The sequence below is a fragment of the Coenobita brevimanus genome, chromosome 51, assembly GCF_032717465.1.
Source record: "Coenobita brevimanus isolate Jiangsu-jjx chromosome 51, ASM3271746v2, whole genome shotgun sequence".
Classification (NCBI taxonomy): Eukaryota; Metazoa; Arthropoda; class Malacostraca; order Decapoda; family Coenobitidae; genus Coenobita; species Coenobita brevimanus.
This window is the reverse complement of record NC_137004.1, coordinates 10,788,460-10,810,908: the sequence shown is the minus strand read 5'-3', so window position 1 is coordinate 10,810,908 and position 22,449 is coordinate 10,788,460. Positions and strand designations below refer to the sequence as shown.

Here is a 22,449-nt window from a genome sequence, read left to right as displayed (position 1 = left end):
CTTCACGATCTGACGAGGAAAGGAGAACCTTTCCTCTGGACAGAGGACCGACAAACCGCTTTCCAACAGCTGAAAGACAAACTTATCTCGGCCCCCATCGTGGCCTTTCCCGACTATGCCCTCCCTTTTCGCCTCTACACGGACGTCTCCCTGGACGCCATTGGCGCTGTTCTAGCCCAGGTACAGGCCGGTCGGGAACACATTATTGCTTGTGCCAGCCGCACACTGAACCCGGCAGAGAAAAATTATGCCGCCACCAAGCGAGAATGCCTCGGCATAATCTGGTCCCTCCAATATTTTAGAGCTTACCTTTCTGGGACCCAAGTCACTATAATAACCGACCACCAATCACCCCAGTGGCTGTGACAATCGGATTCCCAGAACGCCCAAACCGTCCGATGGCGTGACACCCTAGAGGAATTTCAATACGAAATCTCGTACAGACCCAGGAAGCTCCATACTAACGCAGATGCCCTCTCCCGCCTTCCCATCCGCGCCATCCAACCAGATCAGGACCTGCTAGAACTCTGGCACCACAAAGAACGCCCCCCCTGGATTCCAGCCTACCTGTTTCCCAAATTGTGCCGACAGGGCGACCACCTTTTAACCCCGTCTGGACACATCCTCTTGGCCCCCGATGCGGCACGTGACGCCCTGCGCCAGTTACACGCCCACAACGGCATCCATTTGGGCACCAAAAAATTGCTACAGGTGTTTAATGACATCTACTGGGCCCCGAACCCCTCCACCCTCGCCAAGGAAACTATTCAAGCTTGCCGCGCCTGCGCGCTCGGGAAAGACATTACCCGGACCGCCAGGCCTTCTGGCCATATCACCGCACACAAACCCTGGCAGCTTCTAGCAGTCGACGTGGTAGGACCTCTCCCTCCTAAATTGGGATATAAGTTCGTGATCACGTTTGTTGACACGTACTCCAAGTTCGTAATAGCCTGCCCCGCTAAAGAACATCACGCCGTCGCGGTCGCCGATGCCTTACTCCGACACGTTTTTCCCTACTTTGGCATTCCCCAGGCCATCCATTCCGACAATGCCCCCGAATTCTCCGGGAAAGTCTGGGAAGAGCTGGCCAGGATTTTTGGATACGAAATCTCCCACTCCTCACCATATTGGCCTCAAGGGAATGCAGTGTGTGAACGCAGCCATCGTACCTTGGCAAATCAGCTACGGACCAGAATCGAGGCTACCAAAGACAACGATTGGCCAGCACACGTCAAAATCGTCCAGTGGGGCATGAATTCCTGCCCCCGAGAGGACGGGGTTTCCCCCCACGAGAGGATCTTTGGCGAAACCCCCCTCCTACTACCTTTACGCCATCACTTGCAGCCGCCCACCTCCGCCCCTGCGACAGACCCGCTACACTTGCTAAAAAGGCGGGTATACCACCTACAGCGAAACTTAGATCTTGGACCCGACACAGCCGCCAACCCCTACAAGCAGGGTGACACCGTAGTCATTGCCCAACTCCCCACCCCCCACAAACTTGCCCCCCGTTTCACGGGCCCACACACCATCACCAAGATCCCCAACCCTTACCAGGTGGTCGTGGACTACCACGGCACTCCCTGTACCCTCCGAAACCGACACGTACGCCCATCCCCCCCCGCCACGACCCCGCCCCCCCAACCCCCCACGGCTCCCGCTCCACCCTCTACAACCACATTTGAGTGTTACATTTCCTCCTCCCCTTCCCCCTCTCCCCCCCTACCACCTCCACCTCTCCTGCCCCAGGCACCTCACCTGACGTCTCTCCCCGACACCCCCTCCCCCTCGCCCGACCCACCCGTGGCCTGCCCCTCAGCCCTCACTCCCCCATCTCCGGCCCCTGCCACCACCCCCGTCCCCCAGCCCATCACCACCCCTTCCGCCCACACCACCACCACCACCCCTTCCGCCCACACCACCACCCCTTCACCACAACCCTCTTCCACTCCCCCCCCTGCCCACCACCCGGACGCCCACTCCACCAATACCACGTCCTACCACACCCACGGCATGAAAGACAACACGCCCACACCTAACGCCCCCCTCCCCCCCACCCCGGCCTGCACTGCCGCCACCCCTTCACCAACACCCCCTTCTTCCCCCCCTCCCCTGCCCACCACCCGTACGCCCACTCCACCAATACCACGTGCTACCACGCCCGTGGCACGAAAGACAACCCACCCACACCCAACGCCCCCCTCCCCCCCACCCCTACCCTCACCACCACCACTACCCGCTCGGGCCGCCTCTCACGCCCACCCACCTGATATTCCCACACCCCTACACCCCCCACCTCCCCGCGACTTCACACTGTCCAGCTACATCGGGCCCAAATCCCTCCTACCTGTACTCCCCAGAGACTCAACGCCGCATTACTACCGCACAAAACCCGGCCTTCGCCCACTCTGTCCGGCATTCCACCTCCACCCACACCGACAACCACACCAAACAACATGAGGATTAAGCGAGCTGTATGGGCCCCTTCCTTTGCCAAGAACCACCGGCTCCGCGGACCCCACCACCTGTTAAATATCCTCAAGCACACCACCACCCCCTCTGCCCTCTTCCTCACCTATGACCAAACACAAGAGGAAAATTCTTATACTGCCGCCTGGCAGCACACACTCCAACACCTCCAGCCCGTCCACACCACCTCCAACACTCTAGTGTTCCACCTCCAGCCACAGGGACGTGACTTTTTTCAAGATCACGGTGGTGAAATGCATGGTTTTGACCGCATCGATTCTCCGGAATATTCCGGAGAATACCGCAGTCTCCCCGACATCGAGGCGGACCAGGAGCAGTGGAGTCTGCCCTCAAGAATGCTGACACCCTCACTCGGACCCCCCGGGGTAGCCGCCGCCAGCCACCACCACTCCGGGCAACAGAGGCGTACGTCAGTCCGGGCCGTGCGCCCTTGTGACACTCAACCACCACGCCGCCGCCACTGTAGGCAAAAGACACTACCTTCGTGTGGCGGAATCACCGAGTTAGCTAGGGGTGGAGTCAGAAACTGTACTCCAGGCAGCGCCCCTAAGGTAGAGACGATCTATGGTCGCTCTAATAGTGTCAAGGTAGAGATGATCAACGGTCGCTCCCTTCAAAACCAGGTAGAGACGATCAATGGTTGCTCCCATAAAAAAAAGATAGAGACGATCTATGGTCGCTCACATAAAAATCAGGAAGAGATGATCAATGGTCGCTCCCTGAAAGCTCAGGTAGAGACGATCAATGGTCGCTTCCATAAAAAAAAGATAGAGACGATCTATGGTCGCTCACATAAAAATCAGGAAGAGACGATCAATGGTCGCTCCCTGAAAGCTCAGGTAGAGACGATCAACGGTCGCTCCCTCAGCACACCGGTAGAGACGATCAATGGTCGCTCCCATAAAAAAAAGATAGAGACGATCTATGGTCGCTCACATAAAAATCAGGAAGAGACGATCAATGGTCGCTCCCTGAAAGCTCAGGTAGAGACGATCCACGGTCGCTCCCTCAGCACCCCGGTGGAGACGATCGATGGTCGCTCCCAGGGTATAGTAAGGAGGAAAGACCTCCCTGTCTCCCCCGGCCTCTGTTCCCTGCGCGAGGCCCTTGAGAAGACCCACCTGTCGGGCCACCGTGACAGCCGCTGCCGCAGTCCTTCCCTGCCGGCGCCCCTGCCCATAGGAGACCACAGTCAGTCGCCTCTTCCGGCCCGCCCCAGGACACCCGGGCGAGACCTCACCACGCCCCCGCGACGCCGGGACCTGACCCAGAGGTTCCTAGCCCTCTTCGGCCCCAGTCCGGAGCCCAGTCCGGAAACCCCCGGACGTGAGAGGACGCCCTAGCGAGTCGCCCCGTGCCCTCCCGGCTCGCCCTACCCTGACGACGCCCTCAGTCCGACCGGATCATCACTGAGGTAACCGTGTTTCTTTCCACGAGAGATACGAGTGATCCTGTAATAATTGTGAAGTAGGTTAAGTGTGACTCCTTTTCTCTTAGAATAAGACTAGTGCAGTAATTTCATGTAATTTCCATTGGGGTAACCCAGGACATAATGCTCCATTAGCGGGCGAGAATATGGGTAGAGACCTCAAGTGAAGATATGTGCGAGTGTCATCCCGAGTTTACTAAGGACTTCTCTCTAGAGCCCAAAGAAAGGATAACACATTATTGGAGTGCTATTGGCTAAGCTCTAAGTAATACAGTGGAATAGAATTTACGAGGGTTCCGACTTTGTTACGCGTTGGGAAGTGCGAGTCTACATAACCTACCCGGGAGATGTGTAATATATAAGTTGTGCTGACGGAAATCTAGTGTTACCAAAACAACGAGGACAGCGAGTAATAACTGTATTCCCCTGTTCCGCACGCTATCCCTAAAAACTCTCTCCATTCCTCACCCCCGCTCTTAAAGTCCAAATAAGAACCAGAGTTAATTGTCAAAGAATTCTTGCCAATAGAAAACACCTAAACTCCCTTGTAAATATCGGGCCTCATTAAATATTACCATAACTTCCCCCTCGCCGTCCTAAGTCACTCTCCGTGTCTCCCTACCTCCCCCCCCCCCTTCCTGGTAAATCACAAACCCCCCTCTCTCCGCTCACGCGCTTCGCGCGCACGGGTATTTACTGTACTCCTAGTACTAAGATTTGTTGTATTGTCATTAATGTCTAAGAAGCTAGTATCCTGCGAGATACACAATATTTTAGATAAGGTTTTGTATTGCTCTATATTGTGATGTAATGTCTACTGAAATGTCTTGTGTCTAACTGAAATAATACACGTGTATGGTGTTGCCGAAAGTTTTTATGTCCTGCCTCTCTTCATTGCACTAGCTCCGGTCTCGAAAGAGGACCCCGCTCAGTGTTGAGTTGATTTGGGATGAGAAGTCGAGCCAAATTCTACTCAGCATTACAGTTGCACTAAGAGCATATTCATAACAACTGCTAATGGCTGTATACATGTTGCTCAATATATACGAACAGAGTTTTTACAACTGCCATCTGGAATCGGGCGATGTAATAATTTTTCGAGAAAAACGTTCCCTGAATTTTTCTCCCCCTCTCTGTACAGCGCTTCTCATCATTTGGTGAGTGCACATAACCAGGCTGACAGACTCTTAATAATTCATAACCGGATCACGGAATATTTTACATTTCTCGAAATCAGTCTAATTTTGCTCGTTGTTTAATGTTTAATTACCAATATCTGAATTTAAAGTATATGTATGATATCAGATTAATTCATATTCTGGTATCGATCTGACTAATTGTGGCACCTGCCAGCAAAATCGCAGAGAAGCCAGGAATATGAATCTGAAGTAAAAAGTTGTAAGTAGCTGTGTGTGTGTGTGTGTGTGTGTAATTCACCGGCTCGGTCGGGATCACATGATGGTTGTGATCGTCAGCATTATACCCTCCCCGAAGAGAGCTGAGAGCTCATATAGTCCGATCTAAAGGCAAAGCTTTGAGCTTCACACACGCACACACCCAACATTTTGCTCAGGGAGGACAGTGAGCACCCGCTTCGTCAGGGAAACTTTTCCCATCCCGAGCAAGGCGCGAACCCTTGATTAGCAGATGCTAGGCGAGAGCGTTACCACTGAGCCGGTGTGTGTTCTTACCTAATTGTTCTTATCTAATTGTATCTTTACAGGAATGAGTCAAACTCGTAGTCCCATGTCTTAAACCATATTTATCGTACATATCCTTAAATTTATGAATTGTTTTGTCACACACTATTTCATTCGGTAGTGCATTCCACTGATCAATTGCTCTATTTGGGAAACTAAATTCCCTTACGTCTTTATCGCCTCTCTTTTAATGCAGTTTTTTGCAGTGTCCTCTTGCTGATGCATCCCCATAAGTTATGTAATCATTTATGTCTATTTTTTCCTTTCCTGATATGCATTTATATAGCATAATCATGTCTCCTCTTTTCCTTCTCTCCTGCAGTGTAGGCAGATTCAGTTTTTCTAGTCTTTCTTCGTAGCTTAGGTCCCTTAAGCATGGTACCCATCCTGTAGCGGCCCTTTGAACTTTTTCAGTCTTATCTATTTGTTTTTTGAGATGAGGACTCCAGCCTACTGATGCATACTCCAGTGTTGGTCTGATGAATGATGTTATTACCTTTCTTAGCATGTGTTCATTTATGTATGTGAATGCTATTCTCATATTTGCAAGCAGTGTATACATGTTCCGTACCTTCTCACTGATGTGGTCAGCCGGAGATAGTCTGTTATTAATAATCACACCTTTCTGATGTGTGTAGCGTTTTATTTCCTAACATAATCCCAATCAGGTCTTTTTCCACTTTTACCAAACTTGATTACATGACACTTGTCCACACTGAATTCCATTCGCCATGTATTGCTCCATTCATGAAGTTTAATTCTTCTTGTAACTCTTTACAAGAGTCTGCATTAGTAATTATCCTTTGTATTTTTGCATCATCAGCAAACATATTTAGATAGCTTTCATTTCCAGTGTTGCTATCTGTATCATTTATATACACTAAAAACATGACTGGTGCCAGCACTGAGCCCTGTGGAACTCCGCTAGTCACTTCCCTCCATGATGAGTAATTTCCCCTTAGTACTGTTCTCATTTCTCTTTTCTTGAGAGAATCTTGCATCCAACAATACAGTTTGCCTCGGATTCCTCTTTGATGGTACTCTGTCAAATGCTTTCTTGAAATCTAAATAGATACTGTCCACCCATCCTTCTCTTTTCTGTAATGTTTCTGTTACTCTATCATAGTAGCTCAACAGATTAGTAACACAGGATTTTCCTTTTCTGAAGCCAAACTGTCTTTCTGTTATCATATTGTATTCTCCTAGATGATTTACCCAGGCTTTTCTTATCAGTTTTTCTAATACCTTGCTGACAACACTGGTTAGTGATACTGGTCGGTATTTGAGTGGATTTTGTCTAATCCCTTTCTTGAATCAGGGAACAATGTTTGTTTTCTTCCAAATATCAGATAGTTTACCTTGTCTCAAGGATTTCTTTAAAATTAAAGAAAATGGTTTACTTAACTCCTTTGCACATTCATGTAGCACCGAACATGAAATTTCATCAGGACCATTTGCTTTTCCTTTGTCTAATTTACATAACTCCTCCTGTATTTCCTTTTCTGATATTTGTATATCTGGTAATATGTGTGGGCCTGCATGTTCCATATCATCCCTCTCAGATTTATTTTCTTCTGTAAAAACTGATTGGAAATTCTTATTTAGTGCTTCACAGATATCCTTCTCTTGTGTATAAGTGATCCTCTCATCCGTAATTGATTGTATTTTATCTTTTACTTTGGTTTTGCTTCTGATGTAGCTGTAAAATAGCTTCGATTGATCACAACTTTTATTTGATATCCTCCTCAAACTGTTTCTGGGCTTTCCTCCTTATTCTTGCAAAATTGTTTCTTGCCTGTTTACAGTTGTTATATGCCCGTTCACTATTGTGTCTTCTGTATCTATTCCACAACAAATCTCTTTTTTCTTTTGATTTTTTACATTCTGTATTGAACCATTTCTTTATTTTCTTTTCTGCTTCCTTGTGCTGTGGAATGTATTTCTGGACTCCTATTTCATAAAGTTCAAAGAATTTTTTATACATAACATGTCCTCTAAGCTCCATTTCCCAATAAATTTCTAAGAAGTACTTCTTTAGGTCATGATAATATCCAATTTTATAATTTAGGCTCTTTTTGTAACTTTCATTGCTGTTACATATGTCACATGCAATCTTGAAGTTGCAATTTAGTACTGCATGGTAGCTTTTGCCAAGTGGAGGGTGATATATTAAATTGTCAATATCGTTTTCTTGCCCAGTAAATATAAGAGGGTACATTGACTCCTCCTTTTCTGGTGCTTTCCCTTACATGTTGTGTTAGGAAAAACTCCTGCGCGAAATCCAGGAGCTTTTGGTTCCAACAGCTTTCTTGGCTTATTATATCTAGAGTATTCCAATTTATATTTATTTTAAAATCTCCAGTCAGTAGCCTATAATTCTTTCCGGTTTCTCTTCCATTCTATGTAGTAATGCTCTTAAACCTGAATTGTACTCTCTGCCAGATCCTCATATTCGCCTCTTTCCCATGTGTTTGATCTAGGTGGCATGTACAAATTGGCTACGATTACATTCCCTTCAGATGTATTGGTCTCTACTGCAATCAGTTCTACTTGTGAGGGTATATCTAGTTCTATTTCCTTGACTTTTATTTTTTTCTTGTTAATATTATAATTCCTCCTCCTTTTTTTAAGTTCCTATCTCTTCTCCATATATTGTATTCCTCTAAGTTTAGGATGTCATTTGATATCCTTGGTGTTAATTTTGCTTCAGTTAGGCATATTATATGTGGTTCATTTTCTCTGATATAATCATTCATGTCTAATAAATTAGATAACATTCTATCCAGATTTGAGTACATTAACTTAATCATCTTATTTACATACTTGTCTTGACTTGGTTCTACTACCTTCCTCCTTTTTATTCCGTCCTGTTTATGTACCACTTTCGAACCTGCAATCCGATTACTTTGTAAAAAATGTATTCTTCTCCTCCTCTGATCTTCCCTTGTTCATTGTTTTTGCTTCCTTTCTCTTCTCTTTTAGTAATTCCAGTTTTTCCTTGTTGGCCAGCTCTTTCTGCCCTTATTGTTAGTTGCATTTTCTTGCTTGGTTTGGCCAGCTCATGCTACCCTTACTGCCAGTCACGTTTTCTTGCTTGGATTCTTGTTTAATTGTGGCAAGCACTTCTACCATTCAGAATTAACTGATTCCTACAAAACTTGAACACGATGACCAGCCTATGACCTAGTTGTGTCTACAAGGATTTGGTTGCTAGGCAACAACTCGCTGCCTAGCAACGGCCGAAAACCGCTTGTTTCGTACTTTTCACGTTTTGAGCTGTAGAAGCATTAATGATGGGCGTAGAAAGCTCTGATTTCTTTAGGTGCAATCTTGAGGTCATTCCCTATCGGATATGTACCATCCATTTTCCTCTCCTCTATTTTTCGAAGGGCAGCCCTGCTAAGATTGGCCTCAGCATCCCTAGCAACCATTCCCAGTTTTCAAAAATGCCCTCCTAGTTCCCCAGCAGCTTGATGGAAATGAATGAAACATGGCATGCTTGTTGACATTAACTAGTACTACAACTTTTGATCGTACACCTATGTGCTATATTGGCCAGGTAAGGGGTCAAAGATCATCAAATTTGAAAAATGGTGAAAACAGCTAAAAATCACGACTATGCTCGCACAAAACGCTAAGGATCCGAAGATTTTTAAGTCAGGGTCATGATTCTTGCAAGGAATGTTGCACTGGAGTACCTCCATACAAAAATGACATTTTGTGACGAAATTCACTTCCAGATGCTGGCAGAGCCAACTGCAAGTTGTACCTCTGGTGGGCCATTCCGTGAAATTAAAGTTCCCTAGCTCCACCGTGGGTAGATGGAACAGAATGAAACTTTACATGCTAATAGACGTTAATGATTACTAGAAGTGTGCTCCGTACATGCATGACCTATATTAGCCAGGTCAGGGGTTAAATGTCATGAAGTGCGGAAAATATGAAAACCGCTAAAATCACAACTAGGCTCATGCGAAATGCTAAGGCTCCGAAGATTATTAAGCCAGGGCCATGATTCTTGGGTGGAATGTTGCAGTGGAACACCTCCATTTAGAACGACTTCTAGTTGCTGACAGCGCCACCTATAATTTGTATCTCGGGTGTGCAATTCTGCTAACTTCAAGTTCTCTGGCTCCACGCTGGGTAGATGGAATGGAATGAAACTTTGCATGCATATAGACGTTAATGAGCATTGCAAGTGCATTTCGTACATCCATGACCAATATCTGCCAGGTTAGGGTTCAAAGGTCATCATGTGGAAAAAATATGAAAAAAATCGCGGCAATTGCTAAAATCGCGGCTATGCTCGAGGGACATGCTAAGACTCCGAAGGTTATTGACCTAGGACCATGAATTTTGGGTGGAATATTGTCCAGGGGTACATTCTTGCAGGACTGAGTTTTGGTCTTGAAACTTACTTCCGGTAACTGGCAGAGCTATCTGTAAGCACTTTTGAGAGTGCTTATGAAATGATTTTTCATACCAATACTCACTTCTAGTCGCTGACCAAGCATGGTTCACTTAAAGCTGGCCATCGTCACCTACTGGCTTGTTATAATATTAATCTCTCGCGAGTGGCTGAATTGGCAAAGAGGCGGCCTGCAGTCCCAGTGGACCCAGGTTCGAATCCTGGCTGGGACAGGGAACAGTTTAAGGATATGAATTTCATAATGCAGACTTTATTGATCTACAAGAAGACCCGCCGACATGAAAAACTACCCCCATTAATACCAATACACCAGTCCTGCATGAGACAGCCCTAACATGTATTCAGTATGGACTGTGGGTGTTGGAGCCGAAGTGGTGACATGTGGAGGTGTAGGAGGACTAGTGTGCCTTGGGATAGGCCACTGCCCCCAAGAAATAGGCCCTGAAGCCTTTGCCCAGAGTCGGACACAAAAAGAAAAAATTGGTCCTAGTTAAATTTTGTTTTGAAAATCATCTGTATGTGCAATATTTACCGCTGCAAAACCGCAGACGTAAGTCATACTCGACCGAGTTATAGTTCTACAATTGTTGCCTGAGCTTCATCTTTCTCATCATTTCACATCCTGTATTGGCATACAATCCCCCCCCCCCCTCCTCTCTCGCTCCATTTTCTTGGTTCACACCTGTTATTTGTGACATATATGTGCCACATCCGGTTCCACGCTGCAGCACGACAGAAGCCGAATGTCACACAGTCATTAGAATACAAGGTCATCCCAGCAACACATCAATGCAGTGCAAATCTAGGCATATCCTGCAACATAATGCAAGAGAAGCATAGAAGTGAAGATGGTGATTTAAGTAGCTAGATTTCATGATTCCTGTTTGTAATTCCTTGCGAGCAGGGAGTTGAGGCGTTTGTACATGTATACCGGCCAGCAGAACTATATAGAGGGCGTCCCTCTTCAGCACCACGTGCAAGAATTGTGTGTGTGTGTGTGTGTGTGTGTGTGTTTGTGTGTGTGTGTATATATATATATATATATAGATAGATATATATATATATATATATATATATATATATATATATATATATATATATATATATATATATTGTTACGGAACAGAGAAAGATAATGTACACTTTCAATGAGAATACGAAGAGTCACTACTGTCCCGTAAAGTTCCAGGTTCAAAACAAAAGAGTTAGGTAAAATTACAAGTTAAAGTTTAATGCTTAAATTAACAACAAAACATTCAGGACTCATAAGGATAATGTAATGGCAAATAAACAGGTTAAATATATGGTTAACTGCAATAGCCTCTATTAACACGAAATTAGCAAGAGTAAATTTATCTAAGTCAGCCCTGATAAAATGAGATACCAGATAATACTCAGTGAATGCCAGATAAATAATTACAGATACAAACTATTATCAAAAATGACTGACATAAAGAACCCCACACGAATCACAAAAACCTCACTAGGCCCACAAATTAAACTTACGCTATACAGTACAAGAAAAAATGCAACAACAGTTATACTCAAATTACACACAGCTGCTAGATGGTTGGAGACTTCTTGAGCACTCACAATAATAATATCTGTACAGGGGAGGACAGAGATGTGAACAAAATGAGGAGCAGATCTAAGTGGCAACGATGCAGAGACTGAGCTCATTATATAGGGGCCAGCAGAGCTTGATACAACTTGTAAGAGGGACGCGCAAATGAAGCCATGGGGACAGAGAGCTGAAAATCCCGCAAAGTATAACAGAGAGAACGACTTACTCTACTATAACGGTAGAAGGGGGGGACTGAGGCAGAACACGCTCGTGATCAAACATGCAGCAACTGTGCGTTAAAATTACACAAAGGATGATGAAATCATAGGCTATGTAACACCTCCCCACAAAGAAAAAAGAAATTTACAAAGGAAATTTCTTATTACTCTAAAACAATCTGTATATGGCACTACAGACCATGCAAAAGTCTTTCCTAATAGTACAAAACATGAGATCTCCCTAGCACGCTCAGTCATAGGTACTTGCCAGTATCCCTTTAACAAATCAAACTTACTTATGTACCTAGCCTTTCCGATCTTGTCTATGCAATCTTCCACACGAGGGAGAGGGTAAGTGTCTGTTTTGGTTATCTGATTAACACGTCTGTAGTCGATGCAAAGCCTCTGTGACCCACCTGGCTTAGGGACTAGAGTGACAGGAGAACTCCACTCGCTCTGACAGGGCTCAATCATCTTGTGGTCCAACAGGTAGCCAAGCTCCTTCTGGATGAGAGGAACTTTCACTGGGTTCACACGGTAAGGAGGCAATTTAATTGGCTTTGCGTCTCCAACATCGACATCATGCATCAACACAGTGGTTCTTCCTGGAGTGGCACGGAACACTTGCGGGTACTCCTGCAGTAATGCCGAAAACTCCTGCCTTTCCTTGGGTGGTAGATGAGAAAGCTTAGTCTGGAGATCATTCATGATATCAGGATTCTTCCCCAGACTATCACTCAGGCTCATGCTGCATGGGAGAACTTCACTTGTAGACTCGGGTGGAACAGCTACAGTGCAGACTGGATTATTTTCGTCCCGCCTGTGATATAACTTTAGCATGTTGATGTGACATAGTTGCTTGCTCTTTCTACGATCTGGTGTGGCGATGACATAGTTGACATCACTGAGTTTCTTCTCCACGAAATAAGGACCACTAAACTTGGCTTGAAGAGGTTGCCCATGAACTGGTAGCAGAATCAAAACCTGATCTCCTGGCTGAAAGTGGCGTAACCTGGACTTCTTATCATACCAAGTCTTCATCTTCTCCTGAGCAGCTCCTAAATTCTCTCTCGCCAGCTGTAAAGCAGTGGACAGCCGTTCTTTGAACTTCATCACATACTCCAGCAGGTTGACGTCATCTTCCTCCGACAGCCAGCATTCCTTGAGTAGCTTAAGGGGTCCTCTTACTTCATGGCCAAACAGTAGTTCAAAAGGTGAGAAGCCCAGTGATTCATTTGGAGATTCTCTTGCGGCAAACACAACGAATGGAAGACCTTTATCCCAGTCTTTCTGATGTTCCAAACAGTATTTCTTGAGCATCGATTTGAGTGTTTGATGATATCTCTCCAACGCTCCTTGGGTCTGGGGATGGTAAGCTGAAGACGTGATCTGGGTGATGCCCAACTCTCTTTCAGAGACTGTTTGAAAACGTTTGACATGAAATTACTTCCCCGGTCTGACTGTACCTCCTTGGGCAGACCAAACTTTGTGAAGAACCCTAGCATTTCCTTAACCACGTTCTTTGCTGAAATATTTCTAAGTGGAATGGCTTCAGGATAACGAGTAGCCATATCAATCATGGTCAACACATAAGAAAATCCTGAAGAAGTCTTAGGAAGAGGGCCCACAATATCCACCAACACACGGGTGAAAGGCGCCTCAAAAGGGGGAATGGGAACTAGAGGTGCAACCTTTTCGGTCTGATTACACTTCCCCACAACTTGACAGGTGTGACAAGACTTACAATACCAGGAAACATCCCTGAAGATACCTGGCCAGTAGAAGTGTTTCAAAATGCGTGCCACAGTCTTCCTCACTCCAAGGTGTCCTGCCAAACTGGAATCATGAGCCACTCTAATGATATCCTGCCTACAAACACGAGGAATGACAACTTGATGTACAACCTCCCATTCACTGTCGGCTGATGCTGTTGGGGGTCTCCACTTCCTCATAAGTACTCCTGACTTTACATAATAACAATTAGAAGCACCAGCTGACTCTTCCTCACTGCAAGCAGAGTTAGCTAGACCTTTCAACTCAGGGTCAGCAACCTGCAACTCAACCAACTCTTGACGAGACAAATTATCAACACTACGGGGTACTGCCTCATCTGGTGAGTGGTCCAAATTAGCAAGAAAAGTGTCAGATAGGATAACATCATCATCATCATTATCCTCTAAATCACCAGTAACTTTAGACTTAGCCCTAGTGACAGCACATGCAGGGAACACATCAGGGACATCACAATCCTGGGACGCAGCCACTGGCTCACTAGACAACTGAGGAGCTGGACACACTTGACTTCCACCAATATAATTTCCAAGTAAGAAAGTTACACCTGACATTGGGAGTGTCTCAACCAACCCAACTATAACAGAACCATTAACAAAACCAGACTCTAAATTCACTCTGCACAGAGGGACAGAGAAGTAATTATTCCCTACATCATGTAATATTACAGTTTCATCAGAGGAATTAACATTAAAGCCTAGAACACTGGTAAGCATAAGGGATTGGCAAGCACCTGTATCACGATATATTTGAACTGATTTCCTGTCATTACTGTCCAGAGGACTGACAAAACCATCAGACAGGAAATTAGCACATGAACTCTTGAGAGTGTCACCCACGTTACTGCTCAAAAGAGGAGCTCCATCATGAGAATTTAAGTTACCCCTCAAAGCAGGTTCAGTTAACTCAGTTAAAGAATTCTGGGAACTCTCAAGAGTGGACACTAGACCAATTGACTGAATATTTAAAGACTCCTTTTTGTTCACATCACGCTGTCTCCTGAAACATCTCTCCGTAGTATGACCAAGCTTACTACAATAAGTACATTTACTTTTCTGAAATCTAGAGGTGAAGCTGGTATTTACTTCCTGAGAAACATCATCTTTATTCTCCTTCCCGTTACCTGTACTCTGAGTAGAGGCAACGTACTTACTCTCAGCTTTCCCTTTTTCTCTAGAATATCTCTTGTGAGTGAGAACATACTCATCAGCTAAAACTGCAGCATCAGACAAATTATCTATTCTTCTCTCATCAAGATATAGGCTTACATCTTTACTAATACACCTTTTGAAGTCCTCCAGCAAAATCATCTGCTTAAATTTGTCAAAATCAGAATCCACATTCTTAGAATTTAACCACTGCTCTAACAGATCTTCTTTGATTTTTGCATACTCAACATGGGATTGCTTATCTTGCTTATAAGTTGTCCTAAATTTTACTCTATAAGCTTCAGGAACAAGCTCATAGGCCTTAAGAATCAAGCTCTTAACTACATCATAATTATCAGACTGATCCTGAGGCAAAGATGCATAAGTTACTTGAGCTTTACCGGTGAGAACAGTTTGAAGGAGTACTGGCCAATACTCCTTAGGCCAATTAAAACCTGTAGCTACCCTCTCAAACAACTGAAAATACTTTGTTAAATCAGATTCATTAAAAGGAGGGACAAGTTTAACATTTTTAGCCACATCAAAACCATCAGAGCTAGATGATCCAGTTCCACCTTGTTTCATGCGATACTCATGGTCTGCCTGAATCCTAGCAATTTCAACTTGTGCCTCAGCCTCCTTAGCTTTTGCCTGAATTTCAGCTTCCTTCACACGAGACTCCGCCTCCTTAGCCTTAGCCTCCTGCAGGGCTAGCTGTAACTTAGCTAATTCAATCTGCGTTTGCTCATTTGGAGGAGTTACATTAAACAAGCTTTTATTAATCATGCCAACAATTTGATCTTTAGAATGATGAGAGTGAACTGCAATTCCCAATTGTTGAGCAACAAGCTTAAGTTCATTCTTTGTTCTGTTTTCTATATCACACACTGTTTGCACATTTGACAAAAAATCTTTGGCTTCATCAAGTGTAGAAATAGTAGCCATCATGAATATATCACAGTCACAAAATATCAAACAATATCCTTATGATAATATCCTGAATATCCTGATATGAGGTCGCCAAATTTATGTTACGGAACAGAGAAAGATAATGTACACTTTAAGTGAGAATACGAAGAGTCACTACTGTCCCGTAAAGTTCCAGGTTCAAAACAAAAGAGTTAGGTAAAATTACAAGTTAAAGTTTAATGCTTAAATTAACAACAAAACATTCGGGACTCATAAGGATAATGTAATGGCAAATAAACAGGTTAAATATATGGTTAACTGCAATAGCCTCTATTAACACGAAATTAGCAAGAGTAAATTTATCTAAGTCAGCCCTGATAAAATGAGATACCAGATAATACTCAGTGAATGCCAGATAAATAATTACAGATACAAACTATTATCAAAAATGACTGACATAAAGAACCCCACACGAATCACAAAAACCTCACTAGGCCCACAAATTAAACTTACGCTATACAGTACAAGAAAAAATGCAACAACAGTTATACTCAAATTACACACAGCTGCTAGATGGTTGGAGACTTCTTGAGCACTCACAATAATAATATCTGTACAGGGGAGGACAGAGATGTGAACAAAATGAGGAGCAGATCTAAGTGGCAACGATGCAGAGACTGAGCTCATTATATAGGGGCCAGCAGAGCTTGATACAACTTGTAAGAGGGACGCGCAAATGAAGCCATGGGGACAGAGAGCTGAAAATCCCGCAAAGTATAACAGAGAGAACGACTTACTCTACTATAACGGTAGAAGGGGGGACTGAGGCAGAACACGCTCGTGATCAAACATGCAGCAACTGTGCGTTAAAATTACACAAAGGATGATGAAATCATAGGCTATGTAACAATACAATATATATATATATATATATATATATATATATATATATATATATATATATATATATATATATATTACGCTAATGAAGAAAAGGTCATTGAATTAAATACGTTAAAGGTCTCATTCTCAGTAAGTTAGAATTCCTGGCAGCTCTTCAAGGTATTTCTGCATATGGAACGTTAGCTTCGCTGCGAGGATGATGATTCATCTTTATGCTTTCCACCATCTCACGATTTTATGTGGCCATGAAGAAATGTTTTTAACTAAAGGGATTAACCTTCGTTACCCCATTCACTTGGGTATTGCCTTCTAGGCCTCTAGGGGAAGGCTGGGAGAAAATACCGATTTCCTCCCATAATGACCCTCGGCTGTGACAGGCGTTTTATCTTTGCCCTCTCCAGCGATTTGTATTGCACTTTGCGCATTAACCTTTCCTTGTATGTTATTCAAATCGTTTAAATAATTACATGGTGTGAATCGAAATCAATAAAGGAGATTGAAGTGTAATGTGCATATATCGGTAGGAAGGGGGTGCTAAGAAACCTCCAGAGACATTTAGAATACAAGTCCGAGACACATAATGGTAAGAGTTAAAGTTAGGTCGCGTCCACACATGCCCTCCAACATGTGTTGGCAACACAGCTGACAACATGTTTGGATACATGTATGCAGCCGTATTTCGAAAGATGTGTGCAGACACGTTTCACTGCTTCTTCGAACTTAATGGCAGCAGAGGTGATGGGATGAGTGTCAGTATGAGGCAGCTGAGACTTCATCATGATGTTGCCAGCATCATCTGGACGCTGCTGTGCCGAGCTTGCTTGCAACTTGGTCGTCACTGTGTTGTTTACATGCTGCCAGCACTTATTCTAGCACACGTGTGGACTCGTCCTCAATAAGCCTTCTAGGCAGTCAACGAAGTGGAAAAGGTAAGGGCTTGCTACTCGCTGGAGGTGCGGTGGTAGTGAGTGTGTGTGCGTGTGTGTGTGTGGTGTGTGTGTGTGTGTGTGTGTGTGTGTGTGTGTGTGTGTGTGTGTGTGTTCACAGGGTCGGTCAGGATCACTTGATGGTCGTGATCGTCAGCTTTTACCCTCCCGGAAGGGAGCTGAGAGCTCATATAGTCCGATCTAAGGGCAAGGCTGTGACCTTCACACACGCACACACCCGTCCCCTTGCTCAAGGGGGACAGTAACCACCCACTTCGTCAGTGAAACTTTTCGCAACCTGAGCGAGGCGCGAACTCCCGTCCACCAGTTGGCAAGCGGGAACGTTACCACTGCACCAGCGAGTGTGTGTGTGTGTGTGTGTGTGTGTGTGTGTGTGTGTGTGTGTGTGTGTGTGTGTGTGTGTGTGTGTGTGCTTGTTTGTCTCTGCCTGTCTCTCCCTCTCTCAATTTCACGCTTCGTTCCTTGTTTTTCGCTGTCCTTTCACTTCTCTGATCAGCCAACCACTTTCCCAATTTCCTTCCCTCAGTGTTTAAGTGCTTATTCTCTCCGTTCTGTTCCATCTTATCTTTTACTTTATACTTTTTCGTTTCTTTCCCCCCCTCCTTTCCTTGTACTTTCAACATTTTTTCCTTTTCGCTTTTTCGTGTGGTGTCATTTCCGTTTCCTTTTGTTTATATAGCATCCCATTTTCTTTCCTTTCCTCGCATCTACTTTTTTTTTGTCGCCTCTTTTCAATTCTTTTCCTTTTTCCTCTTCTTTCTACTTGTCATTCCTTTTCTTTCTCTCTCTGCATCTTTCTCATTCTAATTTCAGTTGCTTGTCGTTTTTTCTGTGCTACTCTCTTACTTCCCTTTTGTATTTCTTTCCCCTCTTCATACATTTTCTTTTTTCTTTATTTTTTTATGTGAGGAAGAAGGAACCAAAGGCCATGAGCTCGCAATAACAGTTCCCTTCAAGAGAAAAACAAAATACAATAGGGAGCCAAATTCAGGATCCGATCATTTCGAGATGCCTGGACACACTGCGTTTGAAAGACTGGAGATCATAGGCAGCAGGAAATACAGACAGCGGGAGACAGTTCCTGAGTTGACCTGTTGCATAAATAAAGGACTGGGAGTAACGGTTAACTCTTGCATTAGAAAGCTGGACAGAAAAGGGATGAGAGTTTGCTGCTAGACGGGTGCTAAGCGCCCGTCGTAGAGGTGGAGGAATGCATGCAGACAGTTCAGAGGAGCAGTGACCATTGAAGTAGCGATAGAAAAGAGATAAAGATGCAACAGTGCGTCGAAGAGACAGAGGTTGAAGGAAATCAGTAAGAGGAGGAGAGTTAATGAGACGAAAAGCCTTTTACTCCACCCCATTGAGAAGAGCTGTATGTGGGGAGCCTCCCCACACATGAGAGTTGTACTCGACACAGGGGCAGATAAAACCCCTGTATAGAGTCAACAATTGTTCAGGGGTAAAGAAAGAACGGAGTCGGCTTAGCACACCCAATCTCTTGGAAGCAGATTATACAAGAGATGTAATATGATGTTTCCAAGATAAGTCCCGAGTAAATGAAACTCCAAGCATGTTCAAGGATGATGCAGGATTAAGCTGAATATTATTAAACATTAGTGGGTATACCTGTGGAAGATTTTGTCGGGTTGACAGGTGTGAGAACTGAGTCTTAGATGCATTAAAAACAAGATTATTTTTACCCCAGTCAGAGATACGAGCCAAGTCAGACATTAGGTGTGCCACAGCCTCATCCCTTGTTTGTTGAAGTAACTGCTGAGATGGGCATTGCGGGAACCGAATGGAAAGGTGAAGGGTGGAGTCATCAGCGGATGAGTGGATAGGGTTAGATGTACAGCTTAGAAGTTCATTGATGAATAAAAGGAAGAGAGTTGGTGATAGGACAGAGCCCTGAGGAACTCCACTGTTGATAGATCTAGGAGAAGAACGATGGCCCTCTACAACAGCGACTATAGAACGACCAGAAAGGAAGCTAGCGATGAAGGTACAGATAGAAGGCTAGAAACCGTTAGAGGGCAGTTTGGAAATTAAAGATTTATGCCAGACTCGATCGAAAGTCTTTGAGATGTCAAGTGCAATGGCAAAGCTTTCGCCAAAGTCCCGAAAGGAGGATGACCAGGAGTCTGAAAGGTAGGTGAGAAGATCGCATGTGGAGCGTCCCTGACAGAACCCGTACTGACGATCAGAAAGAAGGTTGTGATAGGAAAGATGCCTTAAAATTTTTCTGTTGAGAATTGACTCGAAAACTATTGAAATACAGGATGTTAAAGCAATTGGACGATAGTTGGAGGGTTGGGAATGATCACCCTTCTTTGGGACTGGCTGAATGAGAGCAAACTTCCAGCAAGAAGGAAAGGTACAAGTTGACTGACAAAGGCGAAAGAGTTTGCCTAGGCAGGGTGTAAGCACAGAAGCACAGTTCTTGAGAACAACAGGAGGGACTCCATCAGGCCCATATGCCTTGTTAGTATTGAGGCCAGCAATGGCAGAAAATACATCAGCTGAAGAAATTTTAATGTCAGCCATGAGGAAGTCAGAGGGAGGAAGTGATGGAGGAACAGCACCGGAATCGTCTAAGGTGGAATTGGAGGAGAAAGTCTGTGCAAAGAGATCTGCTTTTTCGGTAGAAGAAATAGCTACAGAACCATCAGAGTAGAAAAGAGGAGGGAAGGATGATGAGGTAAAGTTGTTAGAAAGGTTTTTGGCAAGGTACCAGAAGGAGCGGAAAGAATTCGAGTTGGAGAATTGAGAGCATTTAGTTTGGATGAAATTATTTTTAGCAGAGCAAAGAACAGACTTAGCACCATTCCGGGCAGAAACGTAAAGATGATGTGATTCAGGGGTGGGTTGGCTCCGGCACCTTTTGTAGGCTCTCTCCTTTTTACAGACAGCATTAGAACAAGCGTTAAACCAAGGCTTTCTTGCGTTAGTCAAAGGATATGAGAAAGGAATGCATGCTTCCATGCCCGAGAGAATAACCTCCGTAATGTGCAAGGCACACTCAGATGGCTCCCGGCCATGGAAGCAATAATCATTCCAGGGAAAATCAAAGAAGTACAGCCTAAGGGCCTCCCAATCCTCGGCTCCAAAATGCCACAGACGACGTTTCCCTGGAGGGTCCGCAGGCCATACCGGGGTGATAGGACAGGTTAAGGTGACAAGGTTGTGATCGGAGGAGCCCAACGGAGAGAAAAGATTAACAGTGTATGCAGAAGGATTAGTTGTAAGGAGAAGGTCAAGTATGTTGGATCTCTCTCCAAGGCAGTCTGGGATACAGGTAGGGTGCTGTACAAGCTGCTCTAGGTCATTAAGGAAAGAAAAGACGTATTCTTGTTCACCAGGTGGATCAGTGAAAGGAAAGGAGAGCCAAAGGTGGTGGTGAACATTAAAATCTCCTAGAATGGAGATTTCAGAGACAGGAGAAGTGGATAGAATGTGTTCCATCGTAGAAGATAGTCGAAGAATTTTTGATAGTCAGTAGAATTAAGAGATAAGTAAACAGCACAGATATATTTAGTCAGAGAATGACAGGAAAGCGGAAGCCAGAGTGTAGAGAATTCAGAAGAATCGAGTTCAGGAACATGAGAGCAAGATAAGTCGTTGCGTATATATACACAATAGCCACCTTTGGCTTTGAAATGAGTATAGAGAAAGTAGAAGGATACAGAAAAGGGCTTGCTGTCAGTTGCCTCAGACAGCTGAGACTCAGAAAAAGAAGGTGAGGTTTGGAGGAGGAGAGGTGGTGCTCAACAGAGCGAAAGTTTGAGGAAAGGCCGCGAAATGTTGCAGAAATGAAGAAGAAGAGAGTCCGACAGTGGTTCCAGGCATCTCGAGCCGTCACCGGGAGAGGGGCGGAAGGTGGGGGCATTCATGGTCCCCCCCCATGGGGACTCCTAGGCTGGGTGATGAGACGCCATGATTTTTTTGAATTTTGGAAAAGGAAGTGTAGTGTGTACTGTGCATGTAGTTTGGTGTAGATAGAGACATTTGTGTTGGAGAACATGCTGGCCTACTCTCTGTGTAACTGAGACACTGAAAAAGTTCAGGAAAGGGGGATGGTCAGGAACTAGTCCTGAGGGCTGATGAAACGGGAGCTCCAGCACTCCCTGTCATCAGCTTTCCATCCACCTTGGGAGTACTGCCCTGCTCGACTGGTGCTACAGTCTACTACTACTTCCATTCCCTTTCCTTATCTAGATGTTTCGTTACCCTCGTCCTTTTCTTTGTTTCATTTCCCTCTTCCACGTCTTCTGCTTACTTCCTTTTCTTTTTGTCATGTAAATTTTCCTACTCCCCCTTTTTCTTTTTGTGTCCCTCTTTACTTCCTTTTGCAGTTCCCACTTTTCCTCCATCAGTATCCCCCTCCATCTCCTCTTCCTCCTACTATTTCTCTCCCCTCTTCCTTCTTCTCCTCCACCTACTTCCGCTTCCCATTTCTTTCCCCTTTCTTTATTCTTTCATGTAATTATTTTCTGTTGACTTCCATTCTCTCTTTCTCTTTCTCCATCCATTCCCTATCCGACTTATTCTCCTTCTACACTCTCTTTTGCTTCCTTCTCCTCCTCCTCCTTGCCTCCCATCTTTCTTACCATGTTGACCTCTGAGATGGAGTCGAATGATGCGATAGTGATGTCCATCCCGATGTAACATGGCTCACCTGAGAAAGAGACACACATGGTGAAAATTGCAAGAAGAACAATAGACACATACAGTATTAGATAAAATTAATGCCTGCAGATAAATGTAAATATAAATATAATCAAGGATAAAAATTAATACAGAGATAAGTGTACAGATATAAAGCATATACAAAGCCAAAGATGAAGATAATTATATACAGATATATATGCTGGAGATGAATTAGATCATACATGGCTGCGAATTCTCCATTGTTTTAGATGGC

At 44.5% G+C, this 22,449-nt stretch overlaps 1 protein-coding gene across 1 annotated transcript in view; it reads right to left on the bottom strand.

Moving 5' to 3' along the window:
* The window catches only part of LOC145400174 (gamma-aminobutyric acid receptor subunit beta-like), a 126,220-nt gene extending 104,024 nt beyond the window's left edge, over window positions 1-22,196 (bottom strand). Inside the window, exon 1 of the mRNA XM_080272687.1 lies at window positions 22,136-22,196. Coding sequence (XP_080128813.1) covers window positions 22,136-22,183 — 48 coding nt within the window. The 5' untranslated portion in view covers window positions 22,184-22,196. The remainder of the gene's footprint in view (window positions 1-22,135) is intronic.
* Between the last annotated feature and the right edge of the window lie 253 nt (window positions 22,197-22,449).